This window comes from Carlito syrichta, unplaced genomic scaffold (genome assembly GCF_000164805.1).
Source record: "Carlito syrichta isolate Samal-C Ts95f unplaced genomic scaffold, Tarsius_syrichta-2.0.1 Scaffold301957, whole genome shotgun sequence".
NCBI lineage: Eukaryota > Metazoa > Chordata > Mammalia > Primates > Tarsiidae > Carlito > Carlito syrichta.
In genome coordinates this window covers 79,912-96,541 of record NW_007246053.1, presented here as the reverse complement: position 1 = coordinate 96,541, position 16,630 = coordinate 79,912, and the positions used below count along the sequence as shown (strand labels likewise).

Here is a 16,630-nt window from a genome sequence, read left to right as displayed (position 1 = left end):
CCTCCCGCCGCCTCCTCCTGTAGCCTCCGGGAGCCCCTCGACCCGGCTCGGCACTCCCCGCGCCACCGCCGCCCCGCAGCTCACAGCTCCGGGGCCCCGGCCTATCCCGCGGTCGGGCCTCCTCCGCCCTCTTGGCCGTGACGAATCGGCGCCCTGCCGGGAAATTATCCCAATTCGGGGCGTTCTGCGGTACCTAGGGGAACTGAAAAAAAATCCTTGACTGTGCTAAGCATCACCGCATCCTCTCTAGAAGGTTTATTTTTGCAAGGCGAGGCAGATGGGACCCGGACAAAATATTAAGAAGAGTGTCGAAAGTGCGAATGCGGACGCTCCGGACGCGAGGGGCGGGGCGTGTGCGGGACAAAGGGAAGCGGAGCCGGAGCTGCGGGCGCCTTTTCTGCCCGCGGGTGAGTGTTTCCGAGCGGGCCGGACCGGGTCGGTGGGGACGAGTCGTGGTGTCCCCGCTTGGCTGGACCCTGAGTTCTCCGGGGTTGCTGGGGATCAGGCTTGGCCGTGGGGCCGGGGCTGGGAGCCGGCTACGGCCTCCTCGAGGCCTAGCGGAGCGAGACTGTGGGAGGCCCATCGGGGGCCCCTCTGCGAGGCAAAATCTGCGACTTTCGCCGACCCTCCCCCCGAAATTGGTCAAAGCACCTGCGCATACTCCTGTTTAGAGGGGTTGCTGGTCAAGTCCATCCTCCGAGTCCAAACTTACAGGGGGCGACCTCGGAGGAGGCCCTCGGGACGAGACCAGCCCGTGGTCGTCACCCCGGGGGAGGTGGCTCCCCCTTTGGCTCAGGCAGCGACCTGGGGACGCCCCATGTGGCTTAGAGTGACGAACGGAAGCTCTGAAATAGTTCGACCTGGGCTTGAAGCCCAACTCTGGCACTTCCTGGCTGTGTGACTTCAAACAAGTTAAACTCCCAGAATCCATTTTTTCATCTGTGAAATGGGCATAGCAGTACATATCTCATGGGTCGTTGTGACTGTTAAGCGAGATAGTGTAACAAACCTACCCCGTGTAAGGTATTTATTCAGCAAATACTTATCGAGGGTTTATTTTATGCCAGTCACCAGGGATGGACCCAATGATGGACAAGTGCACAAGCCCACTCTTAGAGTTTCGTTCTAGTAAAAGAGACCAGTAATCTTCAGGGGTTGACAGTAAGGTGTAATGTACAGGGGATTTGTGTCAGTTGTCAGGGCTCAAGCAAGGCCTACTGGATGGTGACATCTCCCTTAATATGGGCAAGAAGGAAATCACCAGTTTTTTACTGTTCTGTTTCCACCCAGGACTGTTATTCCCTGTGGTCCAGGGGATTTCCTTAAAATGCAAAATAGAAGGGAAAAAAAAAAGTCATGGTTATTTAACGTAAAGTTGGATTAAAGTACTTTAAGCTTATTTGCCTTCTTTCCAAAAATGCATTTTTTGCCTATGTGTGCCTTAGTATTTGCGATGTATATTGATGTAAAGAACAAGCTCACGTGTGTCTGGTTATGTTGTGAGCCGGTTTGAATACTGGGACAAAGTTTCTTAAGAATTGAGCTAGGTGCTAGGAATACAGTAGTACATTAGATGTTCCTTGTTCCCAAGCAGCACACAATCTAGCCATATTGACAGGTTAAAAAAAAAATTTTAATAAGTGTATCTGTGCAAGCTATTAATTAATTCTGCAATTAATTCTGCCAAGGTAACTTATCAAGAAAGTTCCATTGGGGAGATACATTTTGAAATGGGCTGTCAACAGTGAATAAATGCTTTTCAGGTAGACTCAAAATTATTCCCAGCACTGGTGAAGCTGTTTACCACTCTAAAAGAATGTGAAGCTCTTTACCATACCGGTTACCTTTTGCACTACTTCCGGGAATAAAATACTGCCCTATGTTAATAAAAGTTGCCATCCCCAAAGCAGGGAAGAGCTGCTGATCAGGGAGCTGTCAGTGTCTGGTTGGCCTTGTTGGGGTGGACCCTGATAATACATCACATTCTATTGTCATTATCTTTTTATCAGTCTGATTAAATGTTTACATGGCATCAACAAAATGTTTTACATACAAGAGGTGGCTTAGTATCACAAGAAGAAAACCTGAAACTACGTTTATAAATATCCCCAGTAGTTTGTTTTCATCTCTGATCAGCCAAATAACCTACAAGAACAGTTAAAATATGCAAAAGGCTTGATTATTAGGAGATAAGGTGAAGTGATTTTACTCAGAAATACCAATTAAATTACCCTATTCTTTAGGAAAACATTCTCTTATGCTTGCCGAGTTTTGATTCTCTTTTTTTTCTTTTTTTTTTCTTTTTTTTATTTTAGTGTCTCAGATTCATTCTTAAGGAACTGAGAACTTAATCTTCCAAAATGTCAAGTAAGTTTCAATTTTTATATTTATGAATCTATGTTAATAAGAGACTAATGCCCTAGCAAATGGGAATTCCAAAATACTCTCATTTTTTTCTTCAAAACAGGACCATTGGTAGTTTTGTTGCATAGTATTAATATCTCAGTTGTTTACAAGAAGTTATTTATTTTCTTTCAAACAGAAAGACCATCTTATGCCCCACCTCCCACCCCAGCTCCTGCAACAGTAAGTTTTAATTTTCTTGTTAATGTAATAGCCAAGTCTGGCCTTGATACAAAAACCCAGATGTCTTCCAGTGACAGTCACTCAATCATCACAACAACAGGATGAAAAATTCAGCTTAAAAAAAAAAAAGCACTTCCTACTAAATAAAATAATTCTTTGCATCTTACCTTGAACCAACCCCAACATTTAAAGAGACATGCTATGAATTCCAGCCTCCTGTACTCAGTTTGTTTTTGTTTTTTGCTTTTTTAAAACGGGAAATAAGTGACAGGTTTAACACTTCCTTCTTGTTAATCTTTATTATTAAGAATCTTTAACTTGATATTGAGTGAATGCTCATTCTGGCTTTTTTTAAAAACCTAACCTTCAGCTGGTTACATTTTCTCTCCTTTCTCATCTCTGTATAAAATTTTTATATTAAATCTAACAATAAAGCTTCTAGTCTTATAACTACACTTGTAAATATTTTCAAGCTGTTCAAGTAAGTATTCATTTCTGTGGGTCAGATCTTGCTGTTGAATCTTATTCCACTCCACAAATTATTGTTTGGGGATTATATATGATTCAAAATGTCTAAAAAAATAATTTTGAACTATTTTTTTCACCCAGCAAGCTCTGACCCAGCTTGGTCAGCATGTAAAATAATTTTCCAACCCACAAACAGATTTACCATTAACTGTACAGGCCTTGCTGAAATGGCTTCCTTGTTGGTTTTTGGGTGGGAATTTTTTGTTTGTCTTTTTAAAAACACTTAACATGACCATATCTTACAAAATCAATTCTTTAATAGCTGTTAGTCCATCCTTCCATACCCTCTACTACCTAAGTTTCAGGCTAGTCTACTTTTCACTACTATTTAGGTCCTTGTGTAATTTTGTTTCCTCCACTAGAAAACTACTCTTATTTACTAACCCTCAGGTGTATGTTTTAGTTATATGTGTCAACAATTTGTTTTTCCTTAGTCAGATGCTTTCGAAAAGATACTGTATCGTATGTTCTCTGTTCAATTTATATACAATCTCTAAAGTTAATTCCAGTAGATCTTAGAAGTCCTGTGCTTGGTTTGTTTTCTTTCTTAAAGAACATTTCTTTTGACTATCTCCATGGCGTTCTGCTAGTGGTTGTACAGGTGGAGTTGAACACTTGAGATTCTGACCTCAAAGAGCTAACCATGAACTTCAGCTTTGGAAATGTATAATTATAACGTTTTAGTTTTGATTTTTGTTTAGTTCTCTTATTTTTCTTACATTATTGCTTCATAATGTTGAACAGTAATTCTCATTGTTTATGCAACCTTTGAAGGTATCATTTTGACATATATATTGCCTCCAATGTTGAACAGTGATTCTCATTGTTTATGCAACCTTTGAAGGTATCATTTTGACATATATATTGCCTCCAATAATGTATAATATCTTGAGGACAGACCTGATTTTTTTTAGTTCAGAATATTTCAAAAACCAAGTGTCCCCTTATGATTTCTTATATATAGAAAGGGATATTTTTGCCTTTTTAAGTCATATTTCTGTACCATTATAATATCACATTAACACCCAAAATAAAGAAGACCAGGGATTAGAACTTCCAAGAGAACAGATACTACATGAATTATTCTCCTTCCTTTTTTCTTTCCATTATTTCTACCACCACCACCACCACCACCACCACCCAAATGTACCACTCCAAGTAATATACACTTCTTTTGTGCCTTTGATTATTCATCTGTGTTTTGCCTATGTAAATATGCTAATTTGCGTCTTCTCTAACTATAGACTAGAAATTGATCAATCATTCTCTTTTCTCCTGAAGAGTATCAAATGTAATATCTGCTTAAATGTTTTTCTTTGGGACACTAAGGATATGTGCAGCGACATGTTTTAGGAAATGGTGTTTATTTTGTAACAGCTACAGTTTAGTTGGGATGTATTAAGTATATTTTACATTATGCAGTTCATACAATTCAAGACTGATTTGTTAATTGCATGTAAAATGAAATTACTGTCACTTATTTGGATTGAGTTTTACTACGTAAAATACCCTACTTTTGGTCTTTCTTTGTTACATTCTTTCTATGCATTACGCCTTGGTTCTTATGAACATTGACTGTCCTTGTTTAGCCACAAAGCCCCTATATAAGAGCCCCATTTGTGATTACATCAACACATAATTCACAAAAACTAACAGTTCTGTTGCTGAAACGAGTGGTTATGTTTTGAAAGGACAAGAGGTATCAGGAAACTAGATGAAAAAAGAAAATCCAAGTTTATCAACTAGAAAAGTAGTTCACATTAAGACTAAATACAGAAATTGTTCATGATTGACCCATGGAAGTTGGATCAAAGAAGAGATGGAAGAGAAAGTCCATAAAAAAGCATGACTGGGTTAAAAAAGATCAGCTAGTACCCCAAAATGAAATCCATGCATTTCTTACAAGTCTTTGTTTTAAAATCATGTATGTGACATCCATTGACTCCAACATATGTTCTTTTCAATTGACAAATCCTGGCTTCCTGATTTGAGTCTCTTCTCGTTTCTCACATTGTATAAAATGATTTAAAACTGTCTTTGAAAGCAGATCCCATTTCTTGTTTTTGTTTTTAGTAGATGAATACATTGGTGGCATCCACATAACTGTCAAATAAATTGTGTTTTGTTTTGCATGTAGTGTTTTCAGAGTGCTAGTTTATCACGCCTCAAGCCTTCCTATTTCAGACATCATATATCTTCCTACTGACCATAAAGTAATCCTGAATGTTTAAAACATTTCAGTGTATTGCTTACCTCAAAAAACAAGCCATACTCATTCACACTCACTCAAACACCTCCAACCCCTGCAGGAGTGGGGGGGAACAACACTGTAGATAGGTTTCTCAATGAAATAAAAATATTTAATTTCCTCAATGAAAGAAAAAGAACAATTACAACACATCATTGCTTGTTTAAATTCAGGTTGTTTTTGCATGCCATATGCAGATCATTTTTCATTTCTGTGTTTTCCTCGTTTGAGCTCATTTCTCATTCGTGTTTTTGTCTCATTTGTTTCCATCAGCAAATGCCCAGCACACCAGGGTTTGTGGGATACAATCCATACAGTCATCTCGCCTACAACAACTACAGGCTGGGAGGGAACCCGGGCACCAACAGCCGGGTCACGGTAGGAGAATCAACTATTACAGCATCCGGCAAACAACTGGAATTGACCAGAAATGCCTTCAGAGTTAGGTCCTTTTGAATCATAAGCACAGCCATTAAAAAAATTTTTTTCAACCTGGCTTTTTGACTGTTTCAACCATTCGTCGTATGATCTCACACTGAAAAAATAGTGAAATCTCAATATGTATATAGAAGAAAAGAAAAATCCATTTTGTTTGGTGGTTGGTAGGGATAAAGCCTTGAGCACGTAATACTTGTATGAAGACAAACAGAATTTCTTATGGTTAAAAGTACTCTTTTTGAGAGGAAGAATATCTTTCATTTTTCTAAGGTAATTGGCATTAGTCTCTTGGACTCAGTTTCTTAGTAAAGGCTGGGCTTTCAGACCTGGCTTTTTCAGGGCTGGAAAGCTTTTGGCTGGCCTACCAGTTTGAATCGCTACACATATTTGTCTTTTGGATTTAATAGTTGGCCTTCTAACTGAGACTCATTTCTCTCCAGTTAAAAAGAGAAAAAAATTTAATGTCACTGCAAAGAATTGGAGAATGAAAGTTGAATGAAATTAATTTGAAGTATCAGACTAGATATGTACAACAAGAAGGACATTTCTAATCCATAGTACAGGAAATACGATTTCTAAAACTTAGGCTATTTCATTTAAGTTATCAACCTAAGATATCAAAATTGGATTATATATTTCAAAGTTTTATTTTAGAGTCATCTTAAACTTCATCCAAGGAAGCTTAAGTACCCCCAAAAAAGAATACCTAAAATTATAAAAATGACTTACTGAAAATAAATCCAAAAGTCAAATACCCACATATATTGGAATGTGGTACTGGTGAGAATTAATACAACCCAGAATGGCTGTATATGTTTTAATACCTAGTTTTTCTTTGCTATATTCATAAATAAGTGCCTTCTGTTGATGTAACTTCAAAAAAACCCTCTCACCCTGTAGTCAAGCTAGAACTGAAAGCTTATAGCTATCCAAATGAATATCTATATGGGTAAGCATTTTGCTTAACTTGTTAGGTTTTGTTTGTGTAAATTTTTCATTGTTTGCATAATTTGTACTTCATAAGCATATCAAGTTTTATGTGCCATGCGTATTTCATGGTATCTAAAAAGAATTCTCACAGAGTGTGTGTATGTATGCATTTCACAATGCATATGGTTTTTATGTGCATCAGTACATGTTTTTCCCTGGCCTAAATGTGTTGTTTCACAAGTGTAACAGGTGACAAGGTTTTCAAAAGATAAAGGACATTTTAATTTAAACAACGAGCAGAATCGATTATGGATCATTCATGTTAATGCAGAAATTTTTTCATGGGAAGTAAACAAGAGAATGATTACATTGAGTAGTTCTATACAGTCACCTCTTGATTATCTATGTTAATGGAATAGAAATGGCAATGACAATATTACAATAATTTGTTTTTTGGTTTGTGTGAGCATTTCTTAACTTGGATGTCGCTGTGGGGAATTCTGTCAATAAAGTGAGATCATTCAATGGAGACTTCTTAGGAAAGGAAGGTGCGCGCATGTCTGGAGTTAATTAATCATCTGTTTCTTCTCATTCCTTCCTGGCAAATGTTAACCCGGCATTTGGAGCGGGCACTAGCTCCAGAGTGGATTAGTACAGAAAGTTGTTTGTCGTGGAAAATTTGGTGTTGGTCTCTTGTGATTTTTTACTTTGTATTACTGTCTTCTTAACACCAGATTGAAGTACAGTCTAACTGCTGCATGAAGAAGGGCTTAGAAAATTTGGGGGATTATATATTTAATTTATATATAAGACATAAATATACCTTTACATATCTCATTTAAGCTGTGTTAGGACTCAGTAGCTCTCATTTTGACCATTACAATGGCATCTTAATCTTAATGCCATCTTAATAATGGCATCTTAATCCTAAAGTTATACATTACTTCTGGGGCGAAGAGAGCTCCTATTTGGTATTACTGTCTGCAGATTGCGTTAGTGACTTGAAGGAATTAGTCTGTGAAGCCCTGTGAAGTAGCTTCCCATAGACTATACAGAACATTGGGTTTCCCTGGTGACACCAGTATGCTCGGGTAGTATTCAAACAATTATTTTTAGAGTGCTTAAGATAGCTGTGAGATGGAATTCACTCCTGGTCAGTTCATCTTTCAGATGACAATTAGCACTCTCTTAAGCACAGGTGTGTAGCAGATTGAGACAAAGGTGTCTAAAAGCAACATATTTCTGAATATTAATGGAAACTCTATCCCAAAATGAAACCCTTAAATAAGACACTTTGAGAGAAACAGCTGAGAATTAGAAAAGAAACAACTACAAAAAAACTATGAGTAGTCAAGATAAATTTCACAAAATCATAGACTTTATTCATTAGAGACTTCCTAGGACCTCACTCTTATGTTAAGCACAGTTTTCCTCCCACCTCACTGAAAATTGGAAACAAAAGTGCAAGAGAGTTGCTGCTAGAGGTGGGCTTCCAGATGGGAAGAGGAAAACCATCCCAAAGCATCAGCCCTGGCCATCTAGTAGGAGAGGCCACGGGCTTTCTTACCTCAGACAGGAGGTGACAGCACCGCAAGGCAGGACTGCTTCTAATTTATGGAGAAAAGGTTGAAGTGTGTTCACCTTTTTTTTTTTTTTTAAGGAAATGTTTGAGACATTGTAGAAAGATGTCTGTCTGAGCTGTTACATAAATTGGGGGTGTGTAATCATAAAAATCTTTACAATCCTGAAAAACAGCTGGAATTTAACTTTGTTATTGTTGTGGCGTTTTCTTGGTTTCTTTTTGTAAGTTGGCTATGAATGTGATGAAAACATGGCCTTAATATGTAGATAATTTGTATGTCTTCCTTTGGAAGAAAGGAGGAGAAATAAGTTTATCCATTAACATTATAAAATGTGATTCTTTGAAAAATATCAAAGAGCAAATACTACTGTGTTTTTAAAGTGTTTTAATTCATACTTAAAGCTTGAAAGCACAAGCATTTTAGAATGCTTTACCTCTTGAATTAAAAACAATGATCGCCTTCATTGATGGGCACAGTTCCAACTTTATTTGTGCCTTACTTCGTGGAATTCTGAAGGTTTGTGCTGGATGAGTTGGAAATGCTTTCTAGTAACCGCATATGTTCCAATGCAGACATCTGCATGTTTCTTCTGCTGAATCCCTGACATAGTCAGCCTCATAGGAATTCCCCTTCCCCTCCCTCGAAAGAACTCCTGCAAGCCCTGACGCCATCTTCCACTGTTGGCAGTTTCCATCCCCTTGTGCTCCTGTGCCCACTGCGGGCTAAAGCAGGATCTGTGTCTGCAGGGACACTGGCATGAGGTGTGGCAAGAACGCCTGGGGAAGTGAAAGGGAGTCAGTGCTGCTTCTGCAGGGAAATGCATTCTAATAACTTGATAGATAGAGAAGCAGAGTTAATGAAAAGTCTACAGGGAAGGAGGGAGACCCTGTGGAGGAGGAAGCATTTCTTGATCACAATGGAAAAGGATACAAACAGGCTAATCTCTTAAGCCCTTGAATGAAAAATATGGTGATGGTGGGGGTCCCAGCCCAATCATAAGGGAGGGGTGTCTCTGGTGAAGGGAAAGAGAGCATAATGTCACTTCCATTTTCTTAGCAGGATTTTCCAATCCTTTCTTTTGATAATTAGAGTAAAGCCACCAATTCTTTTTCCCAGCCTGACAGTCACTATCAGAGATCTCCCAGAAATTTGGAAATTAAGTGTGATTCAGTCATGATTTTTCTTATTCTGGGTCTTTAATCAAATGCAGGTATGTTAAGAGGGGCCTGAAAAGTTCGGAAATAGATGCCCTTGGATTGGCATCATCTGGGCCATCCACCAGAAGCTGTCTAGTGTCTCCGCCCTAGACTTTAGATCATAAAAAAACTGATCATTCATCTTTCTCTTTCCTTCCTTTTTAATTTTTTCTCTCACCCACTTTTTTCTGCCGTCTTCCCTTGCCCTCCTTTTCTTCTGTCTCCCTTCTCCCACACATCTCATCTTTCCTTTTCCTCTATGTCTTTCCCACAAAACCAAAGATTTGCCACGGAATGCAGCTCCTTGATATGAGACCTCAAAAAATAACATAGACCCAATTCTCTGTTCCTGATAAACTTGCTCCTACACTGTATTCAAGACTTAAAGACAAAGAAAACCACCAGATAAGAGACAGAATCTTAAGAGAAATAAAATCTCTAGTCATGGCAAAGGAGATAGGAAGGTTCGGTTTTGGTTTTGGTTTTGAACTGGTAGTTTTTGCGTTGTTGTTGACATGGGGGTCTGTTCCTGACATGATGCTAATAGGTAGAGTCCTTGTAGACAGTGTAAGTATGGTAAGTGCTGAGGGTTCAGAATCTGCAGCAGATAATCAAGTGTTGACTGTATGTGCAATGGTAATTGAGCAAAATAAAAGGGTGCCAGGTAATGTCCTAAATGTGAGACACTTGAAATATAAACACATATTTTCAATGTATGAATTATTATGTAATATTTTATTCTTGCAGCCAGGTTGTCAAAGCAGTGGCAATAAACTGCTAAGTAAAACATTTAAAAATTATTTGTTTAAAGACATTTTCTTTTGATGTGAACATTTCTGAATTTGCAGTGATAGCTATTTTCAGTGGAGAGAATATATGGACGAGTAGAAGAAAGGCGCATTAGAATGTTTAAGGGACTCTCTTTTCAGTTTGCTGGTGAACTCCTTGCAGTTGAATAATGACTGTATTTAACTTTTTTGTAGGCGTCCTCTGGTATTACGATTCCAAAACCCCCAAAGCCACCAGATAAGCCGCTGATGCCCTACATGAGGTACAGCAGAAAGGTAGGCACTCAGGACCTGAAAGGAGTGAACACTGCTGTCTTGGCTTCTTTACTTCTTTGCTTTACATCTCATTCAGATTGGCATAGCCAGCTTCTCTGTACATATTCAGAGGAAAGGACCAAAAATTGCAGTTTTTAAAGCAATTAGTTCTGATTTCAGAATTTCATAACTAAAATCCAACAAGAGCATGATTAAATAAACTGTTAAAATCCTGAAGACAGAATGTTCTGTAACCATTAATGTCTTTTGGAGAACATTTAATAACATGAGGAAAATGTTAAGTGAAGGAGGTATACAAGACTACATGTATTCAAATCTTATTTTTGTAAAAATAATAGCCACCACATATTAGTTGGGTAGGAAAAAAAAACAGAAGACAGTGATTATCTCTAAGCAGTAAGCCTATGGTAATTTTTATTTCTTTATATGCCCTTGAATTTTTCAATTATTTTTAGTGATGAACCTACTTCTCTTAAAAATAAATATAACCAGGCCAGGCTCAGTGGCTCAGCCTGTAATCCCAGCACTTTGGGAGGCTGAGGTGAGTGGATTGCCTGAGCCCACGAGTTCGAGACCAGCCCAGGCAACTTGGTGAGACCTTGACTCTACAATAAATCAAAAATTGGCTGGGCATAGTAGCGTTCATCTGTATTCGCGGCTACTTGGAAGACTGAGGCGGAAGGATCTCTGGAGCCCAGCAGGTCAACACTGCGGTGACTGTGAGTGTGCTACTGCACTCCAGCCTGGGCAACAGAGTGAGACTCCAACTCAAAAAAAAAAAGTGTGTGTGTGTGTGTGTGTGTGTGTGTGTGTGTGTGTGTATACACATATATATATGTATATATGTACATATATAAAGAGCATTTTAACTACTATCTAGAAATTATAAAACTTTTGGTCATGATTATTATGTATTTATTATGTATTTGTGTTATTATTATGTATTTGACAATATGACATATTGTGTTATACAGATTAAGCACTTTTTTCCTAAATTCACATGAACTTTTAGAGACATAGACTATGTTATGAAGGTAACTCATCTTAGGGAGTCTGTAGTGATTGGAAATGTTCTTGCCTATCAAATGGGAGTATTTCTGAGTGAAGTGGCATGATGTCTGAGCTCTATTTAAAATAATCCAGTGGGATAGAGATGAAATGAGGTTCACCAGCTGCTGGTAATTGTTGAAGCAGGCTGGTGAGTGCATAGGATTGTGATACTATTCTTTCTGCTTTTATGTTTAAAAGTTTCCATATTAAAAAGTATTTTTAAATGTCTATGTACATAGGCATCAGTATTAAAATTTCACCTGTTTCCTTTTTAAGGTCTGGGACCAAGTAAAGGCTTCCAACCCTGACCTAAAGTTGTGGGAGATTGGCAAGATTATTGGTGGCATGTGGCGAGATCTCACTGATGAAGAGAAACAAGAATATTTAAACGAATACGAAGCAGAAAAGGTAGGGTAGGGGCTGTATTGGAATGGATATGATGTAAAGTGCATAAACATTGGCTTATTATGTATAAAAGCAACAGGTTTGATCAGAAAGCTGAGGCTCTGTCTGCCTAGGTCAAGTCACTTAATTTCTCAAGGCCTCAGATTCCTTATCTATAAAAAGGAGATAATTATCACTATACCTTGCTTACATCATATCTTTTGATATTCAAATGAGATAACAAGTCTACATTATAACCTACAAAATGTTAATTATAAAACCAAAAACATTTGAATTTCAGATAGAGTACAATGAATCTATGAAGGCCTATCATAATTCCCCCGCATACCTTGCTTACATAAATGCAAAAAGTCGTGCAGAAGCTGCTTTAGAGGAAGAAAGTCGACAGAGACAGTCTCGCATGGAGAAAGGAGAACCTTACATGAGCATTCAGCCTGCTGAAGATCCAGATGGTAAAAAAAAAAAAGTGGGGTTTTCTTATTCTTTCTCTGATAATTAAAATATGTGAAATCCCTTAAGTATAAGTTTTTATTTATTATCTTAAATGGAAAACAGCATAGTTTAGGTGCCATTTCAGTATCTTGCTAATTTTGAGTAAGGTTTGTATATAAATTTCCCACAAGAAAAAGAAATATCATTTTCAGTACAGAAGACAGCAAAAACTATTGTTTATCAAAATATTTGCACTCAGAATGCATGAAAGATACTTGAGTCACAATCAGGATTTTGCCTCAACTGCTTTTTCTACTTGCATCCTGTTTTATTATTGGTTCCCTAAATGTGTTGAATTAAAGGCTTTTAAAGGAGATGTCTAATCAGTATGTTGAAACATTATGAAATTTCCTTTCCATCCAATTCTGAAGTCCTACAGACATTTATAAATATAGCTCATGATACTGCTCATGAGGATTCACCCATGCAAATGTTCTACACACACGCAAATGGCAGCGCTACCTAGTTGGCATTCCATATGAATAGCCTCAAGTGTGCAAGCAGTGCTTCTGGTCCTCTGCACCCAGTCAGGGTTAGAAGCTCAAGGAGCCCCAGAGATAGCCACTCCAGCATGAGCACATTCACCCATGCTAGCATGCAGTGGAAATATTAGGATTTTTCTTACTATGCTGCTATGATGTGGAAAAGGTGGAAGCAACAAAAACATCAAGAAAATAATTTAGCCGGGCTCGGTGGCTCAGCCTGTAATCCCGTGCCTTTGGGAGGCTGAGGTGAGTGGATTGCCTTTTGCCCATGGGTTCGAGACCCGCCTGGGCAACTAGGCGAGACCTCATCTCTACAATAAATCAAAAATTAGCCAGGCGTGGTAGCGCGTGCTTGTAGTTCCAGCTACTTGGAAGGCTGAGGCGGAAGGATCGCCAGAGCCCAGCAGGTCGAGGCTCTGGTGGCCGAGAGCGGCCACTGCTCTCCAGTCTAGGTGACAGAGTGAGACTCCAACTTAAAAAAAAGAAAACAATTTAAGATCCCATCTTAAAGTAGCTGCAATGTACCAGAGAGGAACCTGTGAGAACTTTAAGAAGATACTAATGAGGGAGGAAGCAATACCACCACTAAATATGTTTTAAAGGAATGGACTGGGGCCAGGCATGGTGGCTCATTCCTGTAATCCCAGCACTTTGGGAGGCCAAGGCAGGAGGATTACTTGAGCCCAGGAGTTCAAGATCAGCCTAGGCAACATAGTGAGACCTTGTCTCTACAAAAGATGAGCTGGACGTGGTGGTGTGCACCTGTAGTCCCAGCTGCTCTGGAGGCTGAGATGGAAGAATCGCCCGAAGCCAGGAAGTCAAGGCTGCAGTGAGCCATGATTGTGCCCAGCCTGGGCAACAGAGTGAGACCCTGACTTAAAAAAAAAAAAAAAAAAAAAGCCTGAGATATATTGATAAATGTTCTCATAAATACGAACAATAGAATGTAATATATAGGGAATAAGTATGGAATAGAAACAGTATTGAGTGTTAAGCAGAATCAGCAGTGCTAAAGACGCACTAGCATCCACAGACCTTAATTATCCAAATGGAGCAATTAATGCAAGAGAAACACAACTAAAAAACAGAAGATCCAATCTACAGATATTGGGAAGGTGAGCATCAGTACTCAGTGCAAAGGGAAACAGGCTAGTAATGTAACAGCCATAAGTAAAGTTTTCATTAACAGCATGAACATTGAGAAAGACTGAAGAAAGTCACTCAGGAACAGTCTCAAGCTTCTGCACATTATGTTTCTAAGTTTAAGACCAGATCTTAATTTGCTGGTAAGAAAGGACAGGTGGTCTGGGGGGTGAAAAAATAAAAATTAAAAAGAACCAGGTGGTAATTAAGAGACCAGCTTGAGAATGACTTTAGACCTTGGATTAGTCCCTCAGGACTAAGTAGAAAAAGGATACCTGGAAGTAGAAATGTACATAGAACCAAGAGGACGGCAGCAGCTGCACAAGTCGGCAGCTGCTGCCTTCTTTATCAGAGGACTGTCAAAAGACAAATGGGACGTGTGCAGTTATCCACACAAGATAGCGAAGGCTTTTGTCAGTGAGAGACTTCATGGGGTAAATAGCTGGTGAATTAGAGCATAACCACGAAAAGATAAACCCAACTAAAGTGGAAGGACAAGCCCTGATATCAGTGGTCAACATTGAGGCCGTATAAATGAAAGGTGAAAGCATATAATAACCACAAAAGATAGAGAGAGAGGTAGCACCGATGTACCATTGTAACCTTAAATGTGAAAAATTCTTCCTTAAAAAAAAGATTAATCATTTTTTAAAAACCATATTTTGTCCCAGTAGTTTTAGTTTCAAAAGTATACAACCTTTAAAAATAATTCAAAAGGAAACAAGTAATTTTTAACTTTTTACAAAAAGTTGCATTTATGATGATGAGAGCTTTAGGAACTACTTAAGTGCCAAAATATACGGGAGATGTTGAACTATGACATAGTAGCACAGCATGGGCCTCTTAACAGGGTCTCCTCAAGTGTGGTCCCTCCACCTCTGTGGGACACCAGGGTGTTTAAGTGGTTCACAGAGGAGCTTTTTTAAAAGTGAACTAATTTAAAGAAAAAAAGTAAGTAACATTATAGGTTGTTAGTAGGTGTGTGAAAAACTATGAAGGTATTAGAGCCAAGACTCAGATTAAGAAAACACTGGGTAGCTAATAAAAATTATATAAACCAGACCTATATTATGTGTATGTGAACTTGGGTAATACCCTTACACATTGACAGTCGGGTGGATAAATTGACAAAAATTGAAAGTAAATTTGGAATCAGTTTTTTTTTCTATAAAATTACTTCATGGCTTTAATTTTTTTTTTGATATAATAAACTATAATTGCTGGTCTGGGAAACTGAATATTCCTAGAGATAATGTTTTCTCTGCTGTGATAAGTTAATTTTACAAACGGGCATTTTCATTCATTTTAAAGCACTGCAGTGACAAAGACACCACCCAGTTCATACATTGTTCATCAGTTTTCAAATGCCTAAAATTACTACCAAGAGAGTAAAACACTGGGCAGAATTTCAATTACTGCCATCACATGCAACCTTCACATTGATTCTGAAGCCAAAAGAGGCATGTTATATCACATTTGTGTTTTAGCCAAATTCTTCTCAGACACACATCATCATATAAAGACTATGAGATAAACTAATACATTGGCCAGTGTACACTTGTATCCTCTTTGTGGTTTTTATCAAACGACTTCCCAGTACTTCCCTGATGTTGGTGAGGCCCACTTGTTAGGCCACATTCCTTTGTTAATTAAGTGTTAACATTGTTACACTCCTGTTTATGGTTACTGGTGACCTAATTTCCAGAACAATTTATTCATTCCAGATTATGATGATGGCTTTTCAATGAAGCATACAGCCACCGCCCGTTTCCAGAGAAACCATCGCCTCATCAGTGAAATCCTTAGTGAGAGTGTGGTGCCAGACGTTCGGTCAGTTGTCACAACAGCTAGAATGCAAGTCCTCAAACGACAGGTCCAGTCCTTAATGGTTCATCAGGTAAAGTCATAAAGCATTAGTTATGATAAGATGGGCCGAGGCCACAGATCCCAGATGACATGATGCTTACACCATGCATAAATATACCTGTTAAAATATTTAAGGTTTCATATTTCAGTCTAACCTGTCCCTGATCTAGGGAAGAGGTTTAAAGAAACAACCTTTCCCAGAGGTTTAACAATAAGTTGTCAGGCCAGGCTCAGTGGTTCAACCTGTAATCCCGGCACTTTGGGAGGCCGAGGCAAGTGGATTGCCTGAGCCCACAGGTTCAAGACCAGCCCGGGCAACCTGGCGAGACCTCATCTCTACAATAAAATAAAAAATAGCTGGGCGTGGTATCGCGTGTCTGTAGTTCCAGCTACACGGAAAGCTGAAACAGAAGGATCGCTGGAGCCCAGAAGGTCACTGCTAGAGTGGCCATGAGCGTGCGTGCCACTGCACTCCAGCCTGGGCAAAGGAGTGAGACTCCGACTCAAAAATAATAATAATAATAATGTTTGTCATTAAAAACTGTAACATAGAACTTTGTAATGGAATATATATATATATATATATATATATTTTTTTTTTTTTTTTTTTTTTTTG

General features: G+C 38.7%; 1 protein-coding gene across 4 annotated transcripts in view; it reads left to right on the top strand.

Annotated features, from left to right (window-relative positions):
* SMARCE1 (SWI/SNF related, matrix associated, actin dependent regulator of chromatin, subfamily e, member 1) overlaps positions 1–16,630 on the top strand; it is a 22,490-nt gene continuing 5,860 nt past the window's right edge. Inside the window, exons 1-8 of one of the 4 annotated variants that reach the window (XM_008055811.2) lie at positions 1–407; positions 2,316–2,367; positions 2,543–2,586; positions 5,636–5,740; positions 10,493–10,573; positions 11,900–12,031; positions 12,309–12,480; positions 15,873–16,045. In XM_008055811.2, the coding sequence (XP_008054002.1) occupies positions 2,361–2,367; positions 2,543–2,586; positions 5,636–5,740; positions 10,493–10,573; positions 11,900–12,031; positions 12,309–12,480; positions 15,873–16,045 (714 nt within the window). In that variant the 5' untranslated portion in view covers positions 1–407; positions 2,316–2,360. The remainder of the gene's footprint in view (positions 408–2,315; positions 2,368–2,542; positions 2,587–5,635; positions 5,741–10,492; positions 10,574–11,899; positions 12,032–12,308; positions 12,481–15,872; positions 16,046–16,630) is intronic. The other 3 variants (XM_008055812.1, XM_008055813.2, XM_021711248.1) reach the window with 3 other exon arrangements.